This window comes from Pelophylax lessonae, assembly GCF_965119305.1.
Source record: "Pelophylax lessonae genome assembly, chromosome: 8".
In the NCBI taxonomy this organism is placed as follows: domain Eukaryota; kingdom Metazoa; phylum Chordata; class Amphibia; order Anura; family Ranidae; genus Pelophylax; species Pelophylax lessonae.
Genome location: NC_138775.1, coordinates 209,587,670 through 209,612,984, shown reverse-complemented (window position 1 = coordinate 209,612,984; position 25,315 = coordinate 209,587,670). Strand labels below are relative to the sequence as shown.

General features: G+C 41.5%; 1 protein-coding gene across 1 annotated transcript in view; it reads left to right on the top strand.

The window, feature by feature from the left end:
* Nucleotides 1-25,315, top strand: part of DNM3 (dynamin 3) — a 483,071-nt gene that overhangs the window by 95,965 nt on the left and 361,791 nt on the right. Inside the window, exons 14-16 of the mRNA XM_082266577.1 lie at nucleotides 413-444; nucleotides 11,573-11,639; nucleotides 16,833-16,946. Coding sequence (XP_082122703.1) covers nucleotides 413-444; nucleotides 11,573-11,639; nucleotides 16,833-16,946 — 213 coding nt within the window. The remainder of the gene's footprint in view (nucleotides 1-412; nucleotides 445-11,572; nucleotides 11,640-16,832; nucleotides 16,947-25,315) is intronic.

Here is a 25,315-nt window from a genome sequence, read left to right as displayed (position 1 = left end):
CAAAGTAACCACTTTACTCTGAAGCATAACCAGCATGGATTTACCTTCCGATTGCTTTTCTACCTTCCTTGATTTACTACCACCCTGCTTGAGTTTCATGTGTACATTTTTTGTTTTACTAAGCAAGGGCAAGAGCAGAAATATTATTGCTCTCCACAATGTGATATTTCTGTTAAAACCTCATGATAAGTCAGCATCTTCTCTTATGTCTCTGCACCACCATCAGAAAGCCAACAAAATGATTTGTGAACAGGTTCCACATTAACATTGGATCCATAGACACAGTAGAAGTAAAAGATACACATATAAGTATTTGATTTAGTCGTTGCTTTGTGATCAAGATGGAACTATGAAGCATTTCTGTTCCCAAAACCTTTTTAATAATTATTTAAATTTCTGTTTTACTTACTAGGATTTAAATAAAGTTTCTTCAACATGTTTAAAGTAAGTAACTGGACCACTGTCAGAATTCATGTTACTCATAGACTTGGCATCATATCACCCAGGTGTGTAATGCAGATTAATAATTTGCTGATTTTGTGATAATGTAAAGACATGAGGTAAAGATGTTAAAAATTATGTTTTTTACAAGTATAGTGAACATTTTTGTTGAACTCACTTAAAACCAGGTCGATTACTGTTTATATCATGTATTTAACTGTTGCCTGTGTCTGTCATTGAATATATAATAGTTAATAAAACTGAATTTTAATGTTCTTAAATTATTCCTTTCCTGGCTCCTCCCCCCAGTCCTGATGCAAGCAGCAGGTTTAGCTCTTACACAGAGAAAGAGATGTACACCGCTCAGGCAGATTGGAACTTCACAACCAGCCTTGGGTGCAGGACCTCGGATTGCCAACGCAGACAGGATACAAGAGAAATGGCCGCACACCAGGCAATAGCTCACGATGAAAGGCTTTATTGAACAAGGATGCAAGGTACAGCAAAATGGATGGTAGACATGTTTCACACGACTCACAGTGTGCTTGTTGGTAGTGAAGAAGCACGCTGTGAGTCGTGTGAAACATATCTACAATCCATTTTGCTGTACCTTGCATCCTTGTTCGATAAAGGTTTAGCTCTTGGCAGGAGTTATGCAAATATCAAATGATGAATGGATGTCAATCTGAAAGTGTGGGCATTTTTAGATAGACAGCATTTGCCTTGTTAAAGCCTGCATGTGAGGATAAGCCTCCAAAATTGAAATAACTGATATCCAATGTATCACAGAATAGGGCCAGGGACAATCAGGCTGGGGAGGAAAACACTAGATGATGCTGGATATCCTCCAAACAGAAAAGGAGGAAGGCTCTATCTAAATGTCTGCAGCTTCTAATGCACAATCTGTGAAGCTCACAGTGTGCAGTAAAATTATAGAAAGCGAAGAAGAGTCTATACAACTGTGCAAGACTGAAGGTAGGGGTGCAGTTTGGCTTTAAAATTGGATTTCAGGCAAAACCTAAATATACTTTGTGCTTGGAACCTTAGTGCATCAAGTCAATGTCATATTGCATCAGTAAATTCCAGACCTTCCCATCCCATCCTAGATCCCATCCCATCTTTTTTCAGTGATTTGCTGATCTGAGAACCCTTGCTTATGATCCAGAACAACCAGTTCTAGTTATAATCACTACAGGCTACTTGCTGTTTCACTCATATAGAAAATCTGATGTAATCTCTGTGAATCTTAAGAAATTTCTCCCAGCCACCAAGTAGCTTAAAACCTGCCTTAAAGTATCTGTCAAATAAAAACTTTTTATCTTAGTTTTGGAAAGAGTGGGGAAGAGTTAGAATTCTTGCACTCCGGTGTGTTCTGCTATCTGCAGTTCCATTAGAGAGATTTATCCTCACTTTCTGTCCTACTGATGTTTTACCAAACAAGAAGTGAGGGGAATTGTTTTAAAATAACACAGGCAAAAATATTAATTCTTTTCTTTGGTAGAATAGAGGAAGGCTAGAACCAATCAGATTTTTCTTTCTATCTGCTGATTTTCCCAGACTTCTTATGTGGTGAAACTGTTGTCAGCAGGAGAAAAAGTGAGTGTAAAATGGAATCCCAGATAGCGACAGGAGCTCTAATCTTCTCCCCTCTATCCAAAAAGGAAAGGTTTTAGGCTTGACATAAACTTCATAGGCTTTAGAAAGTACACACCATGTGAAGCAGTGAGGTGCTCACTGCATTCTGCCTGCAGTGCATTTAACCACTTGCCGACCGCCGCACGACTATCTACGTCGGCGGTCAGCCCCTCACAGGCAAACTAACGTAGGGCTACGTTGCTTGCTTGTGAGGGTCTAGGGAGCGAGCGCGCGCTGCCGGAGGCGCGCTCCCGCTCCCGCGTGGTCACGGGCCCCCCCGCACGTGTGACCAGCGGACCCGATGTCCGCCGGCCACTCGGCGATCGGCGGGGGAGAGGGAGAATGTCAGGCAGCTTGTGTAAACAAGCGACCTGTCATTCTCCTCGCTGTAAAGACACTGATCACATGGATCTACTATGTAGATCCGTTGATCAGTGTCCTTACAGCTCAAGCCACAGCCAATCACAGTAGAAAGCACGCCCCTAGGGACACACACAGCCCCTCCCTCCCAAATAAAGTTAACCCCTTCACTACCAGTGTATTTTTACAGTAACAGTGCATATATATAGCACTGATTACTGTAGAAATGTCACTGGTAACCCCAAAAGTGTCAAAAATGTCAGTCAAGGGTCCGATCTGTCCGCCACAATGTCGCAGTACCGCAAAAAAATCGCAGATCGCCGCCATTACGCGTTAAAAAAAAAACAACAAAAATGACAAAAATCTTTCCCTTTGTTAGTAAACGCGATAACTTTTGCGCAAACCAATCAAAATACGCTTTTTGCGATTTTTTTTTACCAAACATAGGTAGCATAAAACAAATTGGCCGAAAATGTTAAAAAATTTTGATTTTTACATTTTTTTTGGGGGGAATTTCATATAAAAAAATGTGAAAAATATTGCTATTTTTGCAAAATTGACGCTCTTTTTTTGTTTATAGCGCGTGATCAAAAAATCGCACAGGTGATCAAATACCACCAAAAGAAAGCTCTGTTTGTGGGAAAAAAAGGACGCCAAATTCGTTTAGGTACAGCGTCGCACGACCGCGCAATTGTCCGTTAAAGTCACGCAGTGCCGAATCGCAAAATACCCCCTGGTCGGAATGGGGGTAAAATCTTCCGGGGCTTAAGTGGTTAATAAAGCTACAAATAAGGTTATAGAAGTGGACTTCTGACTTACAGGCGATATATGGTGTTTTGTAAATAGCATCGTTAGCTCACTGATGCTTCATTTGTTGCCTGAAATTGCCCTTTAAATCTTTCCCTGCCAGAGGCATTTTTGATTTTTTTTCATATGTAAAAATGCACATTTTTGGCCTGCAGATTGTTTAAAACCCCAAAGCATGAAATATTTTCTGAAAACAGAGACTCTGGAGAATAAAATGGTGGTTGTAAATTTTTATGTCACATAATATTAGTACAACTGTTTACTAAACACATGTTTTTTACTACACAGCACACTACAGTTAATTTTAGGTCACCCAAACCCAATATGTTATCCAGTTTTTTGTAAAATAAAAAGGTGAGGTTGCATCGAGTAAGTGAAGGCTTATTTTCCTGTGACCCTGGAAGCAATTGTGTGGCTTTTCAGACACCCAAATCCCTTCCATGTGAAAACTTACTGTCGGCTTGATGAGTACATGCATACTCCAAAAACCTAAAATGCTAGGATGGAGAGTTATTAGGTAATATCGGGACTGATATAAAAACTGGATGAAAGGAATGTTTCTTGTGTGAACCAATTAGTTACCAGTAAAAACATGAAAGCATCAATTGATTTGTTGGTTTGTACTACTTTTTTCTACTCTCAGGAGCGTGTAGGGCTCCTGCTCCATCATAGCTTCTGGTCTCAACCCACCATCCTGGTTTTGACTATGATGCATTCTCCTTGTCTGCCTGTCCACCTACAAGGTGATTGATATAGCCAGTCTCTGGGTGGAGTGTGTTATAGCATTTGTAACACATGCTCCAAGCTCCCTGTTTGTTTCCCCTGCCTGCTTATATGGATTCCCTTGAATCTTTAATTGGATATTGAATATGCTCATACCTCAGCCTGCCCTGAAATCCAGACTGTCACTGACCATTTTGTCTGTCTGCCAACCAATAGTACCTGTCTGCTATGCTCATTTCATGCCTGCCCAGACTTGGTGGCCAGGCACTTAGCATTTGTTTAAGACCTGAGGGAAACTGAGTATCAGTAGGCCTGCTTGCTTTATAGGAAAGGGGCTGCTATAGGTGAAGAACACAGATGCCAGCTATAATGCCTGACCACCTGCCCTGGGGGTAACATGTACCCAAATTTATAAAATCCCTCCTTATTGTAAAGTCACCCCATACTGTCTGACACACTATGAATCCTCAGGGATCTCTTCTATCATTGAGAGAAAGGAGGTAAAAGATTCAATGTTTTGCTTGCTTTGTGCACTCTTATAAGTAGGTGTTTGTATTCACGTACAGTTGCTGCATATGGTTAAATAAGGGGGCTATTTAAATGTTGAGAAGATACTTTTATTCACTCTACACTGGACACCACCATGTATTGTTCACTCTGCAACGGTATTTTATGATTTATTTATAAAATGTGGGCAGGTATATGGAGCCTGTGTTGTCTGTTTAGAGTTCTGTGCATTACGCTGCAGAGGAAAGAGGGAAAGCTTGATCACATGAGTTTAACAGGTCATATGAACATGCTTCCCTCTTTCTGATTTTTTTTTTCTTTCACCATTAAATAAAGTGAATTTCAAAGCAAGCAAAGCAGAGAAAACATTTAAAGCACACACACCTCGGCTTTATATGCTCTCCTAAGGCCTAGTTTACATTGCATTAAAATAGAGTGGTTAAGGGGCTTTTTAAAGCTCTCCTTTGACTCACCGACGCACTTGGCACATTGTTTAGTTGTGACCCGACAGCCCTGTTCAAACATTAGGTAGTTCCATCTTTTTGTAGCTAAAGTGATACCCCTTTGCTTTCAGCAGGCATTACTCATTCAAATGAATTGGGCTGCTATGCTGTGACCTCAAGCTAAATGCCAGGCTTGCGGCTGTGGCATGATATTCCTATTCTAAAACCGAGAACAGAGCACAGAGACCAGAGTGTCCTTACTGGAGTGTCCAAACATCCTCAGTGTATGTTCAGCCCTAGGCCGCCCAACATCCCTGGTTGCTATGATGCTGCCAGCTGCACAGCATCATTAGTTGCTAAGATGCTGTCTGCTGTGCAGGCAACAATGATATAACAAACAGTGATGCATCCCTGACCTTATTTAGCTGCTGGCCAGAAAATTCCCTTCATTGGGCAGCACAGTGGCTAAGTGGTTAGCACTTCTATTTAGCAGTACTGGGGTCAACGGTTTGAATCCCAACCACGACACTAGCTGTCTAGAGTTTGCATGGTCTCTCTGTCAAAACTATAGCAAAGAGGGATGGCGCACTATGACGTGCATATTGAAAAATGCTGTATAGATTGCTGGCAAGAGAGTGTCAGGATAAACCATATGTTTATGGTTTATCCTGATACTCTCTTGCCAGCAATCTATACAGCATTTTTCAATATGCACGCCATAGTGCGCCATCCCTCTTTGCTATAGTTTTGACAGTTTTGAACATCATCCCATGTTAGGGATTTGGCAGCCTTGGTGTAACAGATATTATGGTCACAGTCATAATATCATAGCTATCTGGATTTATGACTTTTCAGGAATCTGTTCAAGGGATTAGCGCCTGGACCTTTTTTTGTGTTTGAATGGTCTCTCTGTGCCTGCATGGGTTTTCTCTGGTTTCTTCCCACACTCCAAAGACATGCTGGTAGGTTAATTGGATCCTGTCTAAATTGGTCCTAGTATGTGTATGTATGAATGTGAGTTAGGGAAGTTAGATTGTAAGCTCCTTGAGGGCAGGGACTGATGTGAATATATAATAAATATATAATATGACAGCTTAAATGCCCAACGAAAACCAAATAAAGGTATAAGCTATCCCAAGCGCTTCAAATGAGAAGATCAAATAACAAAAAAGATCAAGTATAAAATAATATAATATAGAGTTGGAAACTAAAATCAATGATCACTAATAAAACAATTTAGTTGGATTTAAATTGTTTTATTAGTGATCATTGATTTTAGTTTCCAACTCTATATTATATTATTTTATACTTGATCTTTTTTGTTATTTGATCTTTTATCTTTGGATGATGTGCGTTGGGAGGACCGTGATCCCCCAAAGTGTCCGCACACACAAATGTCCCTAGGCTTGTGACTCATGCTGTCTAGCGTTGGTTATGGGCTTAGGGTTATTTTAAATATTTTAATGATTTTACTTATTTATATTTAGTTTTGCCTATTAGTTTCCAATAGATTCGTGTTCTTTTTTCTGGTGTGACATGTTTTTGTTTATTATTATGATATTTTTGGTATATGGATTATACTTCCATACAAATTTTCCTTACATTGTTACACTTCCATTGGTAGATGGCACTGTTGTGCATAGTCTCCTTAAATGTGCATATAATTAACAGGTGTATTTTCACAATGTCAGGACCCAGACTTGAACCTGTGACCTCCAGTGTGTTTGCCAATGACTCTACTTGCTGAGCCACCTGGAATGCTGGAGCTGCTGTTGTGCATAGTGTACTGAGTACACATAAATAACTTCTTGGTCTTCCTGGTGGGTGGAGCCCATACATCCGGCCGGGACTCTATGTTATTATTCTTCCGGGTCATGGAGACCTTACATCCGGCCGGGAATCCGTGCTATTATTGTTCCGGGTCATATGTTAATTAAGGAGGAAGTTTTAGCTGATTGGGCGTAAAGCTGAATCACTATGATTGGTCAGAACACGATCGTCACTACCAATGGAAAGTGATGTAATTTACAGCGTTTTAAGTATGTATATACACTAGCGATTTTGTATGGATACTATCGGTCTATTGGTGGTTGAGTGGTTGGTGTCTTTTTGCTTTCAGCATAAGGGTGCAATTAACTTCCTGTGTGCTATACTTCCGGGTCGTAGGACGGCCCATTGTAGTGAATAGTGGCGAGATGGAGGGTTACTGTGCTGTCTTAGCCTGCTATTGGCCAGTATTCTACAGGCATCCACCAATAACCGATGGTGTGAACCTCGGCACCACCCTACTTCCGGGTTATAGGGTAATGTACCATAGAGATTAGTGAATTGAGAGGAAGTGATCCTGTAAATCTAGTCTGTGATTGGTCGACACACCTGAGCAACCACCAATGGCCGATGATGTCAACCCTGGCCCCGCCCTGTGGGTTGATGGGCATGGGTATTTAAGGTTACCGCCAAGCCGCCGTGGTCACGCTCCCGGGGAAGAAGTGGAAATCACGAAACGCGTCGGGGCGTGACCAGGCGATGTAACCAGGCTGTGTAAGAGGAGTTCGGATTACCCAGAAGGCGCGGCGTCCACGGCGTGGAGCCTGGACATCATCTCCCGAAGGGCATCCCTCCCCTATTCGTGACTGTTTTTTTGCGTTGGATGACATACAAGACATGTGAGTGTGTTACCTTATGTTTTATTTTATTTAATAAAACCCTTTCAAACGGTATCACGCTATTGGGATTATGTTCTCTCCTCCCCATATGCTGCTGAGCTTTTTTTGACTGCGCTGGTGCGATTCCTGTTGTGGATACTCTGGACCAGTGACCATCATTATAAGCCTGAATGCTCAAACACGAAAGTGGGTTGGGCCACAGCATCTGGTGAGTGGGCAATTCTCCTCCCCCCTTGGAGCACGGTGGTGGTGGTGATCCTTTTGAGAAACACGTCTTCGTACATTATCATCCCAGGAGATAGAGTGAAGGATTATGGACTGTTTGAGTCATTTCTGAACTTTTTCCTGCTGCCTATGTGACATCTATTGCATTTCGGACTTTTGTGCAGTGGGCACGGTATTTTTTTGGCACTTGCTTCTTGACAAGTTTGCGCTACTATATATATATAGGGATATTGTTGAGTATCTATCTATTATATATCTTTCTCCATATAATAAATATATGTGAAGCGCTGTGTAAATTGAGAGCACTAAAAAAGTACCTGTAATAAATAAATAATTGAACAAATAGCCAGTGCCATATTTGGGTAATGCTGTCAGCCAGCACCCTTTTGTTTACACTCAGCTTTCAGACTGGGAATCACTTGGCCAACAGCTGAATGGGTCCAGGGATGCGTCATTGGCCCACTGGCATCCTAGCAACCCATGAGCCCTGAGCAGGACTCTAACATTCATGACATCTTCCCAGCACATACATGCCCCACTTTGAGTAAAGGTGTCTCAATGTGAACCAACTCTAAGTTGGTCTTAAGTAATGCCAGTTTCCTAATCTGCGACCTGTTGTTTATTATATTTGAATTTTTTGCAGTCGTAGCATCAGATCATTTAAGTGACACAACCTGAATCTGTTGCCCATGTTGGAACTCTTACCAAAAATTGTCTGAAGACTTTCATGAAGAGGGGCCCAGGCCATTTTATAGGGGCCATACCACCAGAAAAGAGTGGAAAATTCTGTAATGACTCGCCCCCTTTATGTAAACAATTACATTGACATTTGGGAAGATCTGAAGAATTCCTATCCACAGCTATTTCTATTCTTTGATTCTCTTTAGTGAATCCAAAAATGTTAGCGAGCATGCTGTACTCACATTGTCTACCTAACCTAACATGTTAGTCTGTAATTAAACGATGATGTTTTCTCTTTTACTTAAATAGAATTAATGCTTGTTCTGTAGGAAGACTGTTTTCTGTGCATGTGTTAGAATTCCTTGTAAGTAAAGGGAATGTGCCTGCCTCTAAGATTTTGTGTTGCTAATATAAAATGTTTAATGTAAATGCTATTAATAACTTTCACAAATATGTAAGCAAAAGTATGCAAAAAATATGTCTCTAAAAGCGCCTTTCATAAATGGGGTATTGCTTCATCGAGCATTTTAAGCTAAAGCAGCAGTTGCCAGTATTCCTCTGTGGGAATTGCTGAACAGGAAGTCTTTGCTATGTAGACATATGTCGTCCATAAGACTTTTAGTATCTAAAGTATCTTCACTTCAAAAATGTTTCTAAAGCCTTTATGTGTTTATCTGTGAATGCTTAAAAGTACAGTCCTATCAAAACTGAAAATAAAGCCACCCGTTGCTTATAGGAAACACAGCCTACCCAGTGGTAAGACATAGAACTAAAATTGGGCATCATTTACTAAAAACGTGAATTTGTAACCAGTGGAGACATCCAAGCAGAACTCCTACTTTTTTTTAATTACTCTCACCCTCACCTCCCAGTATTTCGTTGCATTGCATTGCATACCTTTCTCAGCACTTAATTTTTTTGTAGTATTGTGTTATGGGGGTTGAAATGTCCTCTATGTGACAGTATGCATATCAGATCATCAGATAGACTTGTTAATGGTTATGGAGTAAAGAGATGATCATCAGATCATATTGTAGCACTGCCCCCTAGAGAACTGCTACGAATTACACTTCCTGGATTCCCCTGGGTTACCATTAGCAACTGACAGCAGAAACATGGCATTAAAAGTTCTTGGCTCAGACAAAAATCAGTCCAGGGGATTTGGTTTTTGCATTTTATTTAGAACTGGGATGGGAGAAGGGATGAGTAGGATACTCCGACTAGTAACTATGCACAAATCTGAGGACAACTGACTGTAGAATGCGGCAAGACCGCTGCTTAACGCTGCCACTGAAGTGAAGATAAGATTACTGTTCCCGTATTGAATATTCTCTTCAGGGTTAACAACTTGGCACCCCTTTACTCGCACTGCCTGTGTGCTGAAACCCATCAGCTGACTCTAGCCACTGGAGTGGTCCCCTTCCTGGGTAGACCCGCTGGCAAGCTCCCCTGTACTCACGGACACTGTTTTTCCAGAGTTGCTCTGCCTTCACCTCCACAGTAAGCTTCACTGGACCTCTGGGTTCAGCCACACCGCTGGTTCACTAGGCCGACTGCCTTAAGGCCACCCTCACAGCTGCAGAAGAGGAGTCAGCCATCACCCTCCTTCTGGGACTTGGCTTCCCGCCCAAAGACCCCCTGCCTCATGAGCTCCTGGCTTTTATACCCTATCTCATGATGCACCACACTCTGTGCCAAACCCATGGGAGGGTATCTAAGCCTGTGTATCATTGGCTGGGTTTCCTCCACTATCCAATGTATCTCATCATTGGATGCAGCAGGGACACTCCCTCAGCCCAAATGAATCACACTTGGAACACATGAGCAGGCCTAACTAATGATCAGGCTCCCCTGATAAGCAGAATGAGCTTCTAGGTTTTACCTAGCTAGCACCTACCTAGGAGGGTGCTACAATATATTTTCACTCTCACTTGCATTTAAAAAAACAAATATACAGTATTCTTGCAAAAAAAAAGTACTTTTTTTTACTTCTCCAGGGAATCAATTACATATAGCACTTGGTCCTATGCTAATCTGTGGCCCCATTGTCCCCTAAACACACCTCCTCATGCTGGCTGTAGCTCCATCCCATTCTGAAGCCCAAATTATGGGCATTCCTGTGGGGGGAGGTACAACCAGCACAGAGCCCCCAGTCCTATGTGATCTTTCACAATTATAAATGATCAGTGATGTGTATGACAGCACTGTGTCATCCATCGATGTGGCTATGTATGTTATGGTGCAGCTGCACATCGGCTTTGGGATCATTGTGAATGGCAGCTCTGGTCTCCAGAGACCAATGGGAACACTTGTTTTGATGACTCTGGTGATAATCAGGCATTCCTTCGCTTTGGAAGGATTTCCTTTCACATCCTGTTTGGATTATGGGACAGGAACTAAAATAAATCCCCCCAGTAGAACACTGATGGCAAAAAAACAGAAAACCTGACAGGGGCTATAACCCTCCCTTACTTAATCCAAAATTATAAAAAGAAACATTTATCTTTAGTTCTAATTTAAATTTCTAAGTAGGACTAAGTCAAATGAAAAGTTAATGCACTAGTCAGGGTCAATGCATATACTTTTGCTTATCCAGCATATGACTGTTGGAATTAGCGATGTTTCCATATTTATTAATGAATTTGGGTCTGGTGAAAGAAAGAGTGGGACTGAAGTTGTATCTGGCCAGGAATAATTCTATGTTCTGTATTACATGTGCCATTATCAGTCTATTTGACAAAAAGAAATGAGTGCTTTAGTGGCAAACATCACTGTAAGCTCCAGCTAGGAAGTGAATTTTTTGGAGTTTGTAATGTGCACGTATCCGGGTTTTCATAAAAGTGAGCTAAAGGCTTTCTTTGTTATTGTAAACTGCAGATCTAAATAAGATTTATTGCTTTTAGTTTTAGAAAAGGAATCAGAACGGCCTACAAGTAACATTCCTGACCATGTACTATTTTATTATTCACTTCTGTGCTAAATTGCTCTAGACATCAGTATTTTGTTTGTGGTCTTTTTCTAAAGTCATGAGTTAGTTCTGCGTGTTTAGGTACTAATTAGTGGGATGCTTTATATTTTGTGTAGCACTTCGATGAAAACGCTGGAATCTGAAGACCTCCCACGAGCCGCCCTCAATCGTGTATTCTGTGTGGTAAGATACACTTTCATTGTGACACTAGGACGCCAATAGATTTTTGTTTCCTTTTTTAACCTACAGACTTCTTTTTTTATACCCAGTTATAACTGCATGATTTCCACAGGGTTGTTGGACCTTCTCATTATAACATAATTTTCTCATTGACCAGTGTGAAAGGAAAAGTAGGGCCAAAGCTCTTTTGACCTTACTTTTCCTGGGGATCAAGGAGGGAATTTTGTTCTGCACTCCAGTGATCCAGATTCAGCCAACAGCAGGCTGATGTCACTCAGCTGTACCGGTCTCTGGAGAAATCATGATTTTAATGTCAGGTTCTACTCAGATGCCTGATCAGCGAGCCGCTGAGGGCCTGAGCCAGCTGCTCCTGCCCTTTGGAGTGCTGGAGGGAGCCAGTGACTGACTGCCTTTAGTTCTACTTTAACGCAGCCCTACGATGCAGCAAAGCCAGGTTGTTTGCATGTGCGCACACACATCCACACAGTTAGATGTTGAAGGAGATAAGCTCCTTTATGCTCTTTCCTTCTAACAGCAGATTCCTTGACAATCCATGTGTACAGGGAATCTGGAAAGTTTTCACAGCACTTGACTTTTTCCACATTTTGTTATGTTACAGCCTTATTCCAAAACGGATTACATTCATTATTTTTCTCAACATTCTACAAACAATACCCTATAATGACAACATGAAAGAAGTTTGTTTGAAATCTTTGCAAATTTATTTAAAAAAAAAAAAAAAAAATCACATGTACTTAAGTATTCACAGCATTTGCCACTCAGAATTGAGCTCAAGTGCATCCTGATTCCACTGATCATCTTTGAGATGTTTCTACAACTTGCTTGGCCCCTGTGGCAATCTCAGTTGATTGGACACGATTTGGAAAGGCACATATCTGTCTGTATAAGGTCCAACAGTTAACAGGGCTTTTCAGAGCTAAAACCAAGCCATGAAGTCCAAGGAATTGTCTGTATACCTCCGAGACAGGTTTGTATGGAGGCACAGATCTGGGGAAGGGTACAGAAAAAATTCTGCAGCATTGAAGGTCCCAATGCATTTCTCTATGGAGAGAGGACCATACAGGCCTGATTGGAGGAGTGCTGCAGAAATGGTTGTTCTTCTTGAAGGTTCTCCTCTCTCCATAGAAAAACGCTGGAGCTTTGTCAGAGTGACCACTGGTTCTTGGTCATCTCCCTGACTAAGGCCTTTCTATTCCAAACACTTAGTTTGCCAGGGCGGCCCACTCTAGCAAGAGTCCAGTTGATGGAGGCCACTGTGCTCATTGGGAGCTTCAATGCTGCAGACATTTTTCTGTACCCTTCCCCAGGAAGCCACTCCTCAGTAATAGGCACATGTAAGCCCATCTGGAGTTTGCCAAAAGGCACCTAAGGACTCTTAGACCATGAGAAACAAAATTCTCTGGTCTGATGAAAGAAAGATTGAACTTTTTGGCCTGAATGGCAAGTGTCATGTTTGGAGGAAACCAGGCACTGCTCATCACCTGGCCAATACCATCCCTACAGAGAAGCATGGCGGTGGCAGAATCATGCTGTGGGTATGTTTTTCAGTGGCAGGGACTGGGAGACTAGTCAGGATTGAGGGAAAGATGAATGCAGCAATGTACAGAAACATCCCTGACGAAAACCTGCAAACCTGCTCCAGAGCCCTCTGGGCCTCAGACTGGGGCTAAGGTTTTTCTTCTAATGGGACAATGACCCTAAGCACACGGCCAAGATAACAAAGGAGTAGCTACAGGACAACTCTGTGAATGTTTTTGAGTGTCCTAGCCAGAGCCCACACTTGAACCCGATTGAATATCTCTGGAGAGATCTGAAAATGGCTGTGTGCCCTCCATCCAACCTAAATGGAGCTTGAGAGGTCCTGCAAAGAAGAATGGGAGAAACTGCCCAAAAATAGGTGTGTCAAACTTTTAGCATCATACTCAAAAAGACTTGAGGCTGTATTTGGTGCCAAAGGTATTTCAACAAAGTATTGAACAAAGGCTGTGAATACGTATGTACATGTGATTTTTTTCGTCTTTTATTTTTAATAAATTTGCAAAGATTTCAAACAAACTTCTTTCACATTGCAGAATTTTGAGGAAAATAATGAATTTAATCCATTTTGGAATAAAGCTGTAACATAACAAAATGTGAAAAAAGTGAAGCGCTGTGAATACATTCCGGATTCCGTATATGTAGCACATCTGACAGACCGGGAGTGGGAGGGTCAGGACTAGGACACTGTGTGCTGCCGTACACAGGATTTCAAGGGATTGATACTATGCCAAATTTAAGTAGTTACACTAGTTACATTTAAAATACATATCATGAACTGCATTCATTTGCATTATTTTATATGTGGCCAGAGTTAATCTTTTATAAGCTTTTGTTCAGTTGTTCTTTGTGTTTTGGAGAAATAGGTTACTTGTACTAACCCGGAAAAGCCAATTTTGGTGTTATAATTGGTCTGTAAAGTATTATCTGAATTTACAATGTACGTTATAATATGTAGGCAATAAACTACTTTCCTTTTTTGCTTGTAAAGTCTTTAGTAATGGTGGCCATATGTGAAGAATTTTTAAAGATATGTACTGAAGCCTTTGAATGCCACATTTACCCTTGTTAGTATAGCATTTTATCCATTTAGTGAGTTGTTATAAAATTGCTATGCAAAACCCATGCATTTCTAAACAAACTATCAGTAGATGTGTTGATCCTTAGATGTACTTGATCTAATAGAGATGTTGTCTGTGAAAAACCAGAATATAGTGTATGTTGCTTGCTGATGTGACCATAGATGCTCTGTGATAAAAGTGACACAACTATGTTATTTTAACAATAGCAAAAGCATTTTTAGAAAATCATATTTTCCTGTTGACCTGTTCTTCAGGGAAAGGGAGGGAGTTGGGTGTTTTTACAAGCTTAAGTAATCTTTCAAAGTCACTTCCATCTATTACTCTATTAATGTAGAGACTGCAGGAATTGTGGCGAGGACAGTGTGCAGCCAAAGTGAGTCCTGTACAGCCTAGCGGGAAGGAACCGTGTCATCCTTCATTCATCCTGTCAACTGTACCCTGCTGACAGCTACAATATTATCTCCTATCCATGTTACTGCTACACATGTTTCCCTTCTTCCTGATCTCTTCTAATTCATGCCAGCAATATCCAAAACTGCCTGGTGGCTATCACTAAGGCTATAAGGCAGAAGGAGACAAAAAAAAGCTATGTTAATGTTTATCTACAGATAAGATCATTCTAATGGAGAAGTCATCTTCATTTACATTTTGCCTTCTGTTTCAGTTGTCTATGTACACATTTTGGGAACAGACTTTCCCTAAAAGCCATCTAGTAGACCCCTAGTCCTCCACTCAGAACCGTTATGTCAACCCTGTGTTAGAGGATTGAAATACCTGCTGGGTTCTTGTATCTCAAAAAAAGATGTCACCTCTTTGGATCATTTCTCTGTCCCACTGCCAAGGCCACGCTTGCTCCTGAATTCACCAAATCATCTTGCATTATATTAATTGGTGTGAATGCAAGCAGGAGTTGGACAACATCTTTTTTTTTTTGTATTTCCAATGTTTTCAAGTAGAAATATTAAAAAGGGGCCGTTGACAGTTACAGTATATAATGTCCAAAGGTCCCACTGCCAAGGCCACGCTTGCTCCTGAATTCACCAAATCATCTTGCATTATATTAATTGGTGTGAATGCAAGCAGGAGTAGGACAATATCTTTTTTATAGTATTTCCAATGTTTTCAAGTAGAAATATTAAAAAGGGGCCGTTCACAATTACAGTATATAATGTCCAAAGTCTACTTGCTGGAGGCTGCCATTTTGCTGACCCCCAGAGCCCCTGAGTAGCAGTTAATCTTTAGGCTGTCAGCAGACCGGCCTCTAGTGGCTCTGATTTTTGTCACAGTGCCAGAAATGGAGAGCAAATTAACATAAGCAGAGCAGATTGATACTGTGTATTATTGGATTTAAAACAAAAAAGGGCAGTTCTTTTTAATGTTTCACATAGCTACACTTGTAAAAGGGACGACCATGAAGTGATCTAGCAGGACTTTATTTTCTGAATAAAGTTCCACTTTAAGAGAAGTATTGTGCTGTGGCAAAACTCGCCCCTGACCACTTCCACTGCTTAGGTGTACATGCGCTCTTTGCAAAGACTATTACATGCTCAATGATAAATTTGATGCAGGTGTTTAGGAAACTGTTACGGCTAGCTGTCCAGAGTTACAGGGGTTATACGCATACTCAAAGCCATTACAAATCATTTCTTTTTTAAATAAAGGCATCTGAGTTTGTGCTGGATGGGCATCAGATTATCCTCAAAGTTTCCATGATCCTCTGCACAAGAAATCAGACTGAGAGTACTGTAAGCCAGTAAGGCTGTACTGCTTTATGCAGTTCTATTATCTTTTTTTAGACATTGGAGGCTTACAGGATGCAGAAAGCACAGGGTCATTCTGTCTCCCTAGTATGATCTGTTTTATTAGCAGTCCATTAAGCAGGCTTGAAGTAAAGTTGAGACATGGGAAAGTGCAAACTTTAAATAGTGATAACACGCTCCCTGTTGTATAGCTTAAATTACAGGAGGAACATTTTTTTTTTTGTAGGTGTTATTTGCAATGTTTGGGCATACTAATGCTATGGTCTAAGTGCAGGCAACCTTGTGTGCTTATTTTTAACCTTCTTGAGTCAGTTGCTGCTTACTACGGGAACCTCTTGATCCAAGCTGCACTTAACGTTTGGCCAAATTAGAGCTACATGACTTTTTCCCCTTCTTTTACTTTACAGTCTACTTCTATTAGATTGTTAAACAATAACGGGGGGTTCTAAACTCTGGGAAAGGAGGGGGTTTATGCTAACATTCCAAAAACCTGTACACTTCAAACTGAGAATAAAATGGAAAAACGCCTAAGCTGTGCGTTACTTTTTTTTGGAAAAAACATCAAAGTTAGCCCAACTTCTTGAACCTCCCTGTTGGGTAATAAGGTGACCCATAACATTTAAGAACCCATACAGAGTCTTGGTAGGGCCAACCTCAGCCATTAGAGGAACACTTGAGAGTTGCATATTACTCAAACTACCGGTATCTTAAATCTACTGATTATTAAAGTTATGTAAGATTTATGCTTAGACATGCAAACTGAAAATTTTACTTGTTCATGTAATTTTTCTATGCAGGTTATTCGGAAGGGTTGGTTGACTATTAGCAATATCAGCCTTATGAAAGGAGGATCCAAAGACTACTGGTTTATTCTTACTGCAGAGAGCCTCTCCTGGTATAAAGACGATGAGGTAAGTCAGGTACATCGAGAAGAACTTTTTCAAAAATATAAATTGTGGTTTATGATGATTAATTTCAACTAGAGTTTATTAGTTCGCAACTGTTTACCTCCCTATAGAGCTTGTTTAGTTAAACTTGATCTCCATTCCTTGTGTTACCCAAAGTAACAGATTAATATTTCTGGAGTCTCATTGTGTAGAGATACACAAAGGGTGGTGCCATATATCCTAAAGCTAGCCACGCACAGTTTTTTTTAATTAGATTATAATTTTTATTAGATACCAAAAAAGTAATATTAGGGCCTAATATACAATCCATTTTAAATTCTATTTAGAACAGTGGCCCCTCAATTGTTAAGCTGGCTATACATTAATCTTTTTATTAAGTTCAACCAGAAGTTTGAAGGGAAAAAAAATAATTGATTCCCTCATCCACACATTTTACGTGGATGGGAAATCACTCCCACTGTGCTTTTGTATTCTGATGGCAGGGCATCTTACCCACCATCAGGGCACACTGATCCTATAGCTAGTGGCACTGATTCTTGGAGAAAAACAGAAGTTAGGTCGACTTCAGTACAACCAGCCTGCCCATACATGAATCGAAATTCGGCTGGTCCCTGCTAAACCGGCCACATTTTGATCCATGTTTTGCCACCTTTAGGAGATCAGTGAGATCCAGTGTGAAGCAAAATCTGATTATTTGTGTTCATGATTTGATCATTTGAGTTTTTTTGGTCATTAAAAAAAATCACAATAAAGATAGCTCAAACTTAACAATAATCTGGTTATAATCAGTAACAAAAATAGACACACTGCCAGCTATCAAGCGTTAGGGGGAATTTATGAGAGAATTCATTTTTTATCCAATTCTTGTAATGTCCAGAGATCTTTCCCAGCCTTGCAGCTGTCATCAGACCAGGGAAATCTTCAATAATAAAATAAAAAGTAAAAAAAAAGAGTGTTTGGGCCTAGCGCAACACCTTCTGACACTACTTAAATGTAAAAACGTTATTAAAAAGGATTAAACTCACAGGCATTGTGTTGTTTCATTTAAGACTTTCAGTTAATATAAACTTCAAAATGTTCCATTTTTACATGGACTTAACAAATGGCATAGTATAATGCCAAACTCCAGCAACCAAGTCTGTAATTTCAAGCTGTATTACCCGCTTTTAGGGATTGACATGCAACCACTATGCATGCAATCTTTGTGATATGGAAAACCATTGTTTTTTCTGTATGCAGGTCATGTTTAGATGCAGGTGGTCATAGGTGGTAGTATATAAGACAACCTTGTTTATATTAATATCAACTATAAAGCTTTTCCACTTTTCATTGATATGTATATGTGTTAAGGTTGACATAGTTTTCTTCACAGGACTGTGGTCGCCTCATATAGAGGGGAAATGAAGTCGATCGATTTTTGATTGTGGTTTAGTATGTAACTAGTATATACTATACTAATAGTATGAAGCTAGGCTCCAATTAGGCAGCGCATATCTTGTCTTCCTTATTGTGCTTATAAAGTATATGGTACCTTTTAAATAATGCCAAATCTTATAAATAATTATTACAGTGCATAAATATCAAAATAAAATATAGATAAAAATGTCTGGGGCATTCATATAAACATCCGTATCCATCAGAGTATATATTTGTGTGTATAACACTGCAATCAATTAAAGTGCTTAGTGCTCATAAATATCCAATTAACTGCAATTATAACATTTCAAACAGATAAGGCCCCATTCAGACAGGGGCGACACGACTTGGTGGGGCGACCTGTGAAGTCTGCACCGCGACCTCGGTGCGACTTGCACGGACTTCATATCATTGAAGTCAATGCAAGTCGCCTCCAGGTCGCCCCAAAGTAGTACAGGACTCTTTTTCTAAGTCGGAGCGACTTGTGTCGCTCCTATTAGAACGGGTCCTGTGCTAATCAATGGCGAGCGACCCACCGCGACATTTCAGGCGACCAAGTCGCCTGACAAGTCGCGCTAGTGTGAATGGGGACTTAAGGTGCTTGTGCTCAGTGCTATTATGATTTGATCACTCAAAGTTCAGTGCAAAAATTCAGTGCAAAAAAATATATAGTCCAATATTCTCCCAGTGAGGTATTCGCAACCATGCAGTGGAACAGTGGTGGTGGGTATCTTCTTTTCACCCGTGCAGTGTGTCTGGGGTTTGCGCTTACCAGAGGGATATGATCCCTGTTACCTTATGGGAACCAGGATCCTAAACGCTTTTTAGGTAATAATTAGCTGTTGAATGGTCCTCTTGTCCACTTTTCCTCTGTTTGGGATCACCTATATGTCTCAGAATAAGTAATAGGAGAAAGACAAGGAACTTCTCATGGTGTAGTATATTCAAAAATTGTGTCCTTTATTACGGGTCATAAAACTCATACAAAATATAAAATCAATTAATGCCTATATAGCATTATGCTGGATAGCTGTATATGCTAATTACCGGATCACGGAGAATAGCAAGCCTTCAGGTGCAAATCTCGTCGCTCCTTCCCGGCTACTAATCCAGCATCCAGCGTGCGTTCCAGCTAAACTCTGCAGTGAGGCGGCGTGCGTGTCAGCTTGACATGTTTCGTCATCACGTGACGTCTTCAGAATATACTATGCCTGGAGGCACCAGTCCTATTTTGGGAAAAGTGCATGTTCACTTCTGCTGCACTTCCCTCGGGGAGTGAGTAAACGGTATTAAAGCAAAAAACCTAAAAAGTGATATATTGCAGATAACCGATCCTTAGATGTGGTGGTTGCATTCGCTTTCCTTTTTTTGTCGCCCCCCCTCTGTTTTACCTGGTAAACTGGCCAGTAACACACCACCTGTATTAGAGTGTCTACACTCTGAAGAAGGAGCACAGGGGCACCTTTGGACGGTAACATTGTAAAACTAGGGGGAGGGAAGTATTAGATGTATTAGCAGATTTAGATACATTACCAACTTAAAGTCAAACTCCAGCTCACACTGCAGTTACATAAGCAGTTACAGTTACAGTTTTTATTCTTTTGGGGTAAGGGTTTTACATTCATAATGAAAAGCTGAGCATTGTAAGCACCTCTGCCAGTGGTAAATGGTTTGCCTCAACACTTTTAACAAATTAATTTGCAGGAGAGATTGTTCTGTTGAAAAACAACAGACTTACTAGCCAGATTACCAGGTGAAAATAAAAATAAAAGAAGAAAAAAGAGCTAAGCTAAAAGAGAAAATACAGCCATCACATCTAAAAATTGGTAAGCTGCAATATAATAAATGTGTGCTTTTGGGTTTAGTACTGCTTTTAATGTCACTGGCCACACTGATTGGTCACATGCTGGTACGTCAGTCGGAATCGTTCTGATCTAGCGGTCTCCAAACTGGAGCCTAGGGGCCTGATGTGGCCCTTTGCTTGCCTTTTCTGGCCCTTCGGACACTATTAAACTCACTGACTCCAATGATGGGAAAACATTCCCCCCCTCCTGATACCATCAATAGGGCTCTATTCTTCCATTTGATACCAATAAAGGGGTACTGGGGGGGGGGGGGGTAAGGTGTTATTTTAGCTTTTCATTATCTGTGACAAAGTGGACTTTGTGGACTACTGTATCTATCTATCTATCTATCTATCTATCTATCTATCTATCTATCTATCTATCTATCTATCTATCTATCTATCTATCTATCTATCTATCTATCTATCTATCTATCTATCTATCTATCTATCTATCTATCTATCCTGTGTGTATATATATATATATATATATATATATACATACAAAACAATTTCAGCATATTAAATGGTGTGTTTTCCATAAACTTTTTTTCTCTTTAAAAACAGTAGATTAGGCACTAATAATGATGATGACAGCTTAATTTCCGGCTGGCTATTGGTAAAAGGCCAACGAGACAGATTCAAAAGAAGACAGTTTGTGCTTTATGCAAACGTCTTCTCTAAATACAAACCACAGGTGTGGAATCTATTATCTCAGAGAGTGCGGTCCGCTGTTTTTTCTGATTAGACATCTTTCCATAGTCTGTAGATCTGCGTGTAAAATATAGTAAACTACATTTAAAAATAACCTCTCCTCCCTCACACTGCTCCTACCGTTCCTACTTTAGTTTAACAGAGTTCCACACAATTAGAGGTTGTACTCATGGCATCATCGGAGTATTCCTGCAGATTTTCCAGAGACAGTGTATTGTATGTCTTAATGCAGACAATGAATAATGTTGGCTTATAAAGGCACTGTTTCCTAGAAATGCGTTACATTGGACTAGTCATAGATGGGTAGACCCGGCCTTCATTGCTTGTCATGCATAGACCCTGTGGGCCGCACTGATAAACATATGCTGAAAATAGAAATCTACAAGTCATTATTGAAAAAGGTCATTAACCTAAAGTGTGTATGATGCTCATAGCAGTCACCCAGATTCTTCCCTTCTTCCTTACAGTACTGCATTTGGATAATAAAGGGACATCTAATTAAATAGGAAAGGCAATGTAGGCTGCTTCCTTGGCAGACATTTGAAATGAGTAAGGGTCCATCCACACTACAAACTGCACATCTACTACGCGTTTTTCCTTCCATGCATTTGATGTGCATTTTTATGTGCATCTACATGCAGTTGATGCAGTTCTTTCTATCTGCATTCCTCCTGTGAGGTTATTTCTTCCCTGGGCTTCTATGTGCACTGTGATGCATTGCAGTGCATTTTGCGCATTTACGGTGCAGAAAAATCCAGCATGCTCTACTATTTCTGACTGCACTGCACTGCAATAATGTGAACTATGCCAAAAGGATTTCCCCAAATCCCCCTCAATCTATCTGCTTACATTTGTAACATTCAATTATAGCTCAAAGCAAAAAAGAGACAGTGTACCGCTGCTCACCGGCCGCGAGTCCAATCACTTTCGCGCGCTGATAATGAGAAGTCGCGGCTGCGGCGAGTTACGGGAATTCAGCTGGTAGCATCAACGGTATCCAGATAGATTGAGGGGGATTTGGGGAAATGTGTATGTTATACGAATAAAAGTTGAAACAGTATTACACTATTCTATGCCCAAAGGATTATTACTTGACTTTGGATTGTCTATGCAGTTTGAACAGTGCAAAAATGCAGCCAACTGCATCCCACTGCATTAGGTGTGAATGGGCCCTTAGGCTGGGTTCGCACCTCCGTACGGAGCGACTCACAGCAGGGGTCTGGTGCGTCCATGTTCACCATTTCAGTTCCGATTTTGGTCTGAATTTTTGGCTGAATTCAGACCTGAAATGGACCAGAAAATGCATAGGACTCCTGTGCAATTCCCTCCGCAGCTATCCTGGAGATGTGTGAACCGGTTCCATTGAGAGCCGGTCACAGGCTCCTGACATGTGAAACCCACATCCAATTCGCATAAGTGTGAACCCAGCCTAAAGCTAAGCTTAGATGTGCAGTTGGCGGGGTGTTAAAACCCCCTGGTTGAGACACTTTTCATCGCCCTCAATAGTCTTGCCACCTCATCCCTTTAAACCCAAACACATTAATTACACAGGTTCTGTGGCTGATTAAGGTGGTAATTAAACTCACTTAGTGCCTTATCTGCATTAAACTAGCCTCAGAACCTGTGTAATTAATTTGTGTTTGGGTTTGAGGGATGAGGTGGCAACCCTAACTGTCCCCCTTGAGCTGCAATGCCAGCGTTTGGTGGTGTTCACATGTAGGAGTCGTGATGGTTCACTTCACGCCCATGGCAAAAAACTATCCAATATATTGCGATTGGTGGGCAACAAGCCTGCAGAACACAACCTATTCAAGCAGGGGAAGTGCTGCAAACTCCCCGCAACTGTGGAGCATTTGTTTGGCAAAAATTAGCCTAAAACAGGTAGTGAGAAGGCATAACGTCTCCCCTCACCACCTGTCAATTGCCTCTGAAAGGTGATCTGAACACAGATTTTTCTTCAGAGCAGGGGTGGGTTTAAACGCACATCTAAACCTAGCCTTACAGTGTGAGAAAACCAACATTAACCACTTCCCGACCACCCGCCGCATATTTACTGCGGCAGAGTGGCTCTCCTGCGCAAACTGACGTAGGGGTTCGTCAGTCGCACGCGGGAAGCTAGGGGGCGAGCGACTCAGTGCCACTCGGCAGTGAGGATCCCAATGCACGGGTCAGATGGCTCTGATTGCTGCCTGACACCCGCAATCACTCGTTAAGAGAGAAGAGCGGTCGGCTGTTGTAAACACAGCCGACCGTTCTTCACCCTGGAATGATTATAGAGCCCCTGTGATCCTTCTGTATAGGAACACAGGTCTCTATGGTAATTTCACAAGCCACGCCCCCCCAGTTAGAATCATTCCCCTAGGCTCACATTTAACCCCTTCCCTGCCAGTGCCGTGATCAAATACCACCAAAAGAAAGCTCTATTTGTGGGAAAAAAGGACATCAATTTTATTTGTGTTCAGCGTCACATGACCGCGCAATTGTCTGTTAAATAACGCAGTGCCGAATCGCAAAATAGGGCCTGGTCATTAAGGGGGCAAATTCTTCGGGTCCTAAAATGGTTAATACAGCTGTTACTGACAAGTGGAGTACAAACCCTTGAACATGCCCTTTGGACTGCAAAAATGGCCACATTGAGCTGACCTGCTCTCTTTGTTTATGATAAACTTCATTTATTATAGAAGTAAATGGAGATTGTCTTGCACTCACTGCCAGACCTAAATCAGTGCACTAGGAATGGGAGAAGTTCCAGGGTAAAATACCCCTCTCTGCAAAAAAATTGGCGACATTAAAGCTGTCACTGCCTACAGCCTAGCCAGGTGCCCCTTATCACGCTGCCAGGGGCCAGTCAATACCCTTACCTATCCAGCAATGGCTAGAAAAGGAAAGTGAGGGGTGTCCTTTGTTTGTGCAGTGTGGTAGCATTAGAAAAGGCCACATAGGCTGCATCACCTTAATAGGCTCCATTAACACTTGGTGTTTCTGGAATGTGCGACAAAGCACACAGACAACGCGCATTTTGCCATGAATTTCAGAAATGGGTTAGAAACACGCATCACGCTGGCAGTGCCATTAACTGTTAATAGCACGGGTAGCAGGTCCTTGCTTTCCATGCATTTTGATGTGCGACAAACATGCTACCAATGCGCCAAAACACGTGGTGAAACAATGCGTCATGCTCCACTCAAAAAAAAAGTTTTTGGGAGCTTCTTTGGGGGCATTTGTCACATATAGGGCAGCATATTCAAGTGAATGGGAGGCCATATTGCAACTACTGTATGCTCAGCAAGCAACAGTGCAAGTATCAATCTTTCGAAAATCCTGCCTCAAAGTCGAATACACTGTTAAAATACACGTGTGGGAGCTGTCTTAGGCCTCATTCACATGGACTTGCCACTATATGCATTTCAAAGCGTATATAAATGCATTTATTGATTTTAAATGGTATAATTCATTCTTTGCATTTACTTGCATTATGGTGCATTCAGTTTAGCTGTGTTTAGTAAAAAGTAGAATTTTTGTGTCCAGAGGCCAGATAACACAGACATCCTGGTGGGCAGGAGGGGAGGCTGCCCCGAGCGTCTGTGGCGTGGGAGGTGGAGGGGGCGCTGCCAGGAGTGTTTCTGCGACTATTAGCTGACAGGAGAGAGCGGGATGTGCTCTCTCTCTCTCTCCTCCCCAGCTTCACACTCCAGTCTCTGTAGCACTCTTCCATTAGGACTGTCAGATCGGGACTTTACAGTTTGTTACTGCAAACAATGTGGGTAAGGGGCAGGTAATCAAACTCTGTATAGTCCCGATCTGACATCCAGTGGCATCCCTGAGCCGCGATCTTGTTCCCCATCAGAAGCGGCATCTCTCCTGCCAACTGTCCGTGCAAAGGTTTAGTAATTGGCTTCTCCTAGGCTCCTCCTCAGCTCTGACATATCAAGATGAGGAGGAGCCTCAGAAGAGGGAGGGGCATCACAGCGATGTGCTGCACTGTATCTGAGGTCTGCGTGCTTGAGGAAAGCTCTGTAGCCAAGCCGAGGGAAGGGAGAACTGCACTGGGGAAACAAGGGGGGGGGGGGTGAGAGTATTTGTACTTGGAGGGGTGTAGGAGAAGATGATTATTTCTAGGTGGGATCAATATGGGAGGGGGGGGGTATTTGTGCTAGGAAGGGAGGGGGTTTATGCTGGGATGGGGAATTTGGGAGGTGACAGGATAAGATTTTTTCTAGCAGGGGTATTTGTGTGTGTGTGTGGGGGGGGGTGCTAGGAGAAGTGATTTGTGCTGGGGGGATGGGGAGGTGGATTTTGGGGATTGTCCTTGAAGAGATTATTGGGATGGGGGGATTTGTGCTAGAACAGGAAATCTTGGGGTTGTTAGAAAGGGGCATTTGGTGGGGGGGGGGGGGAT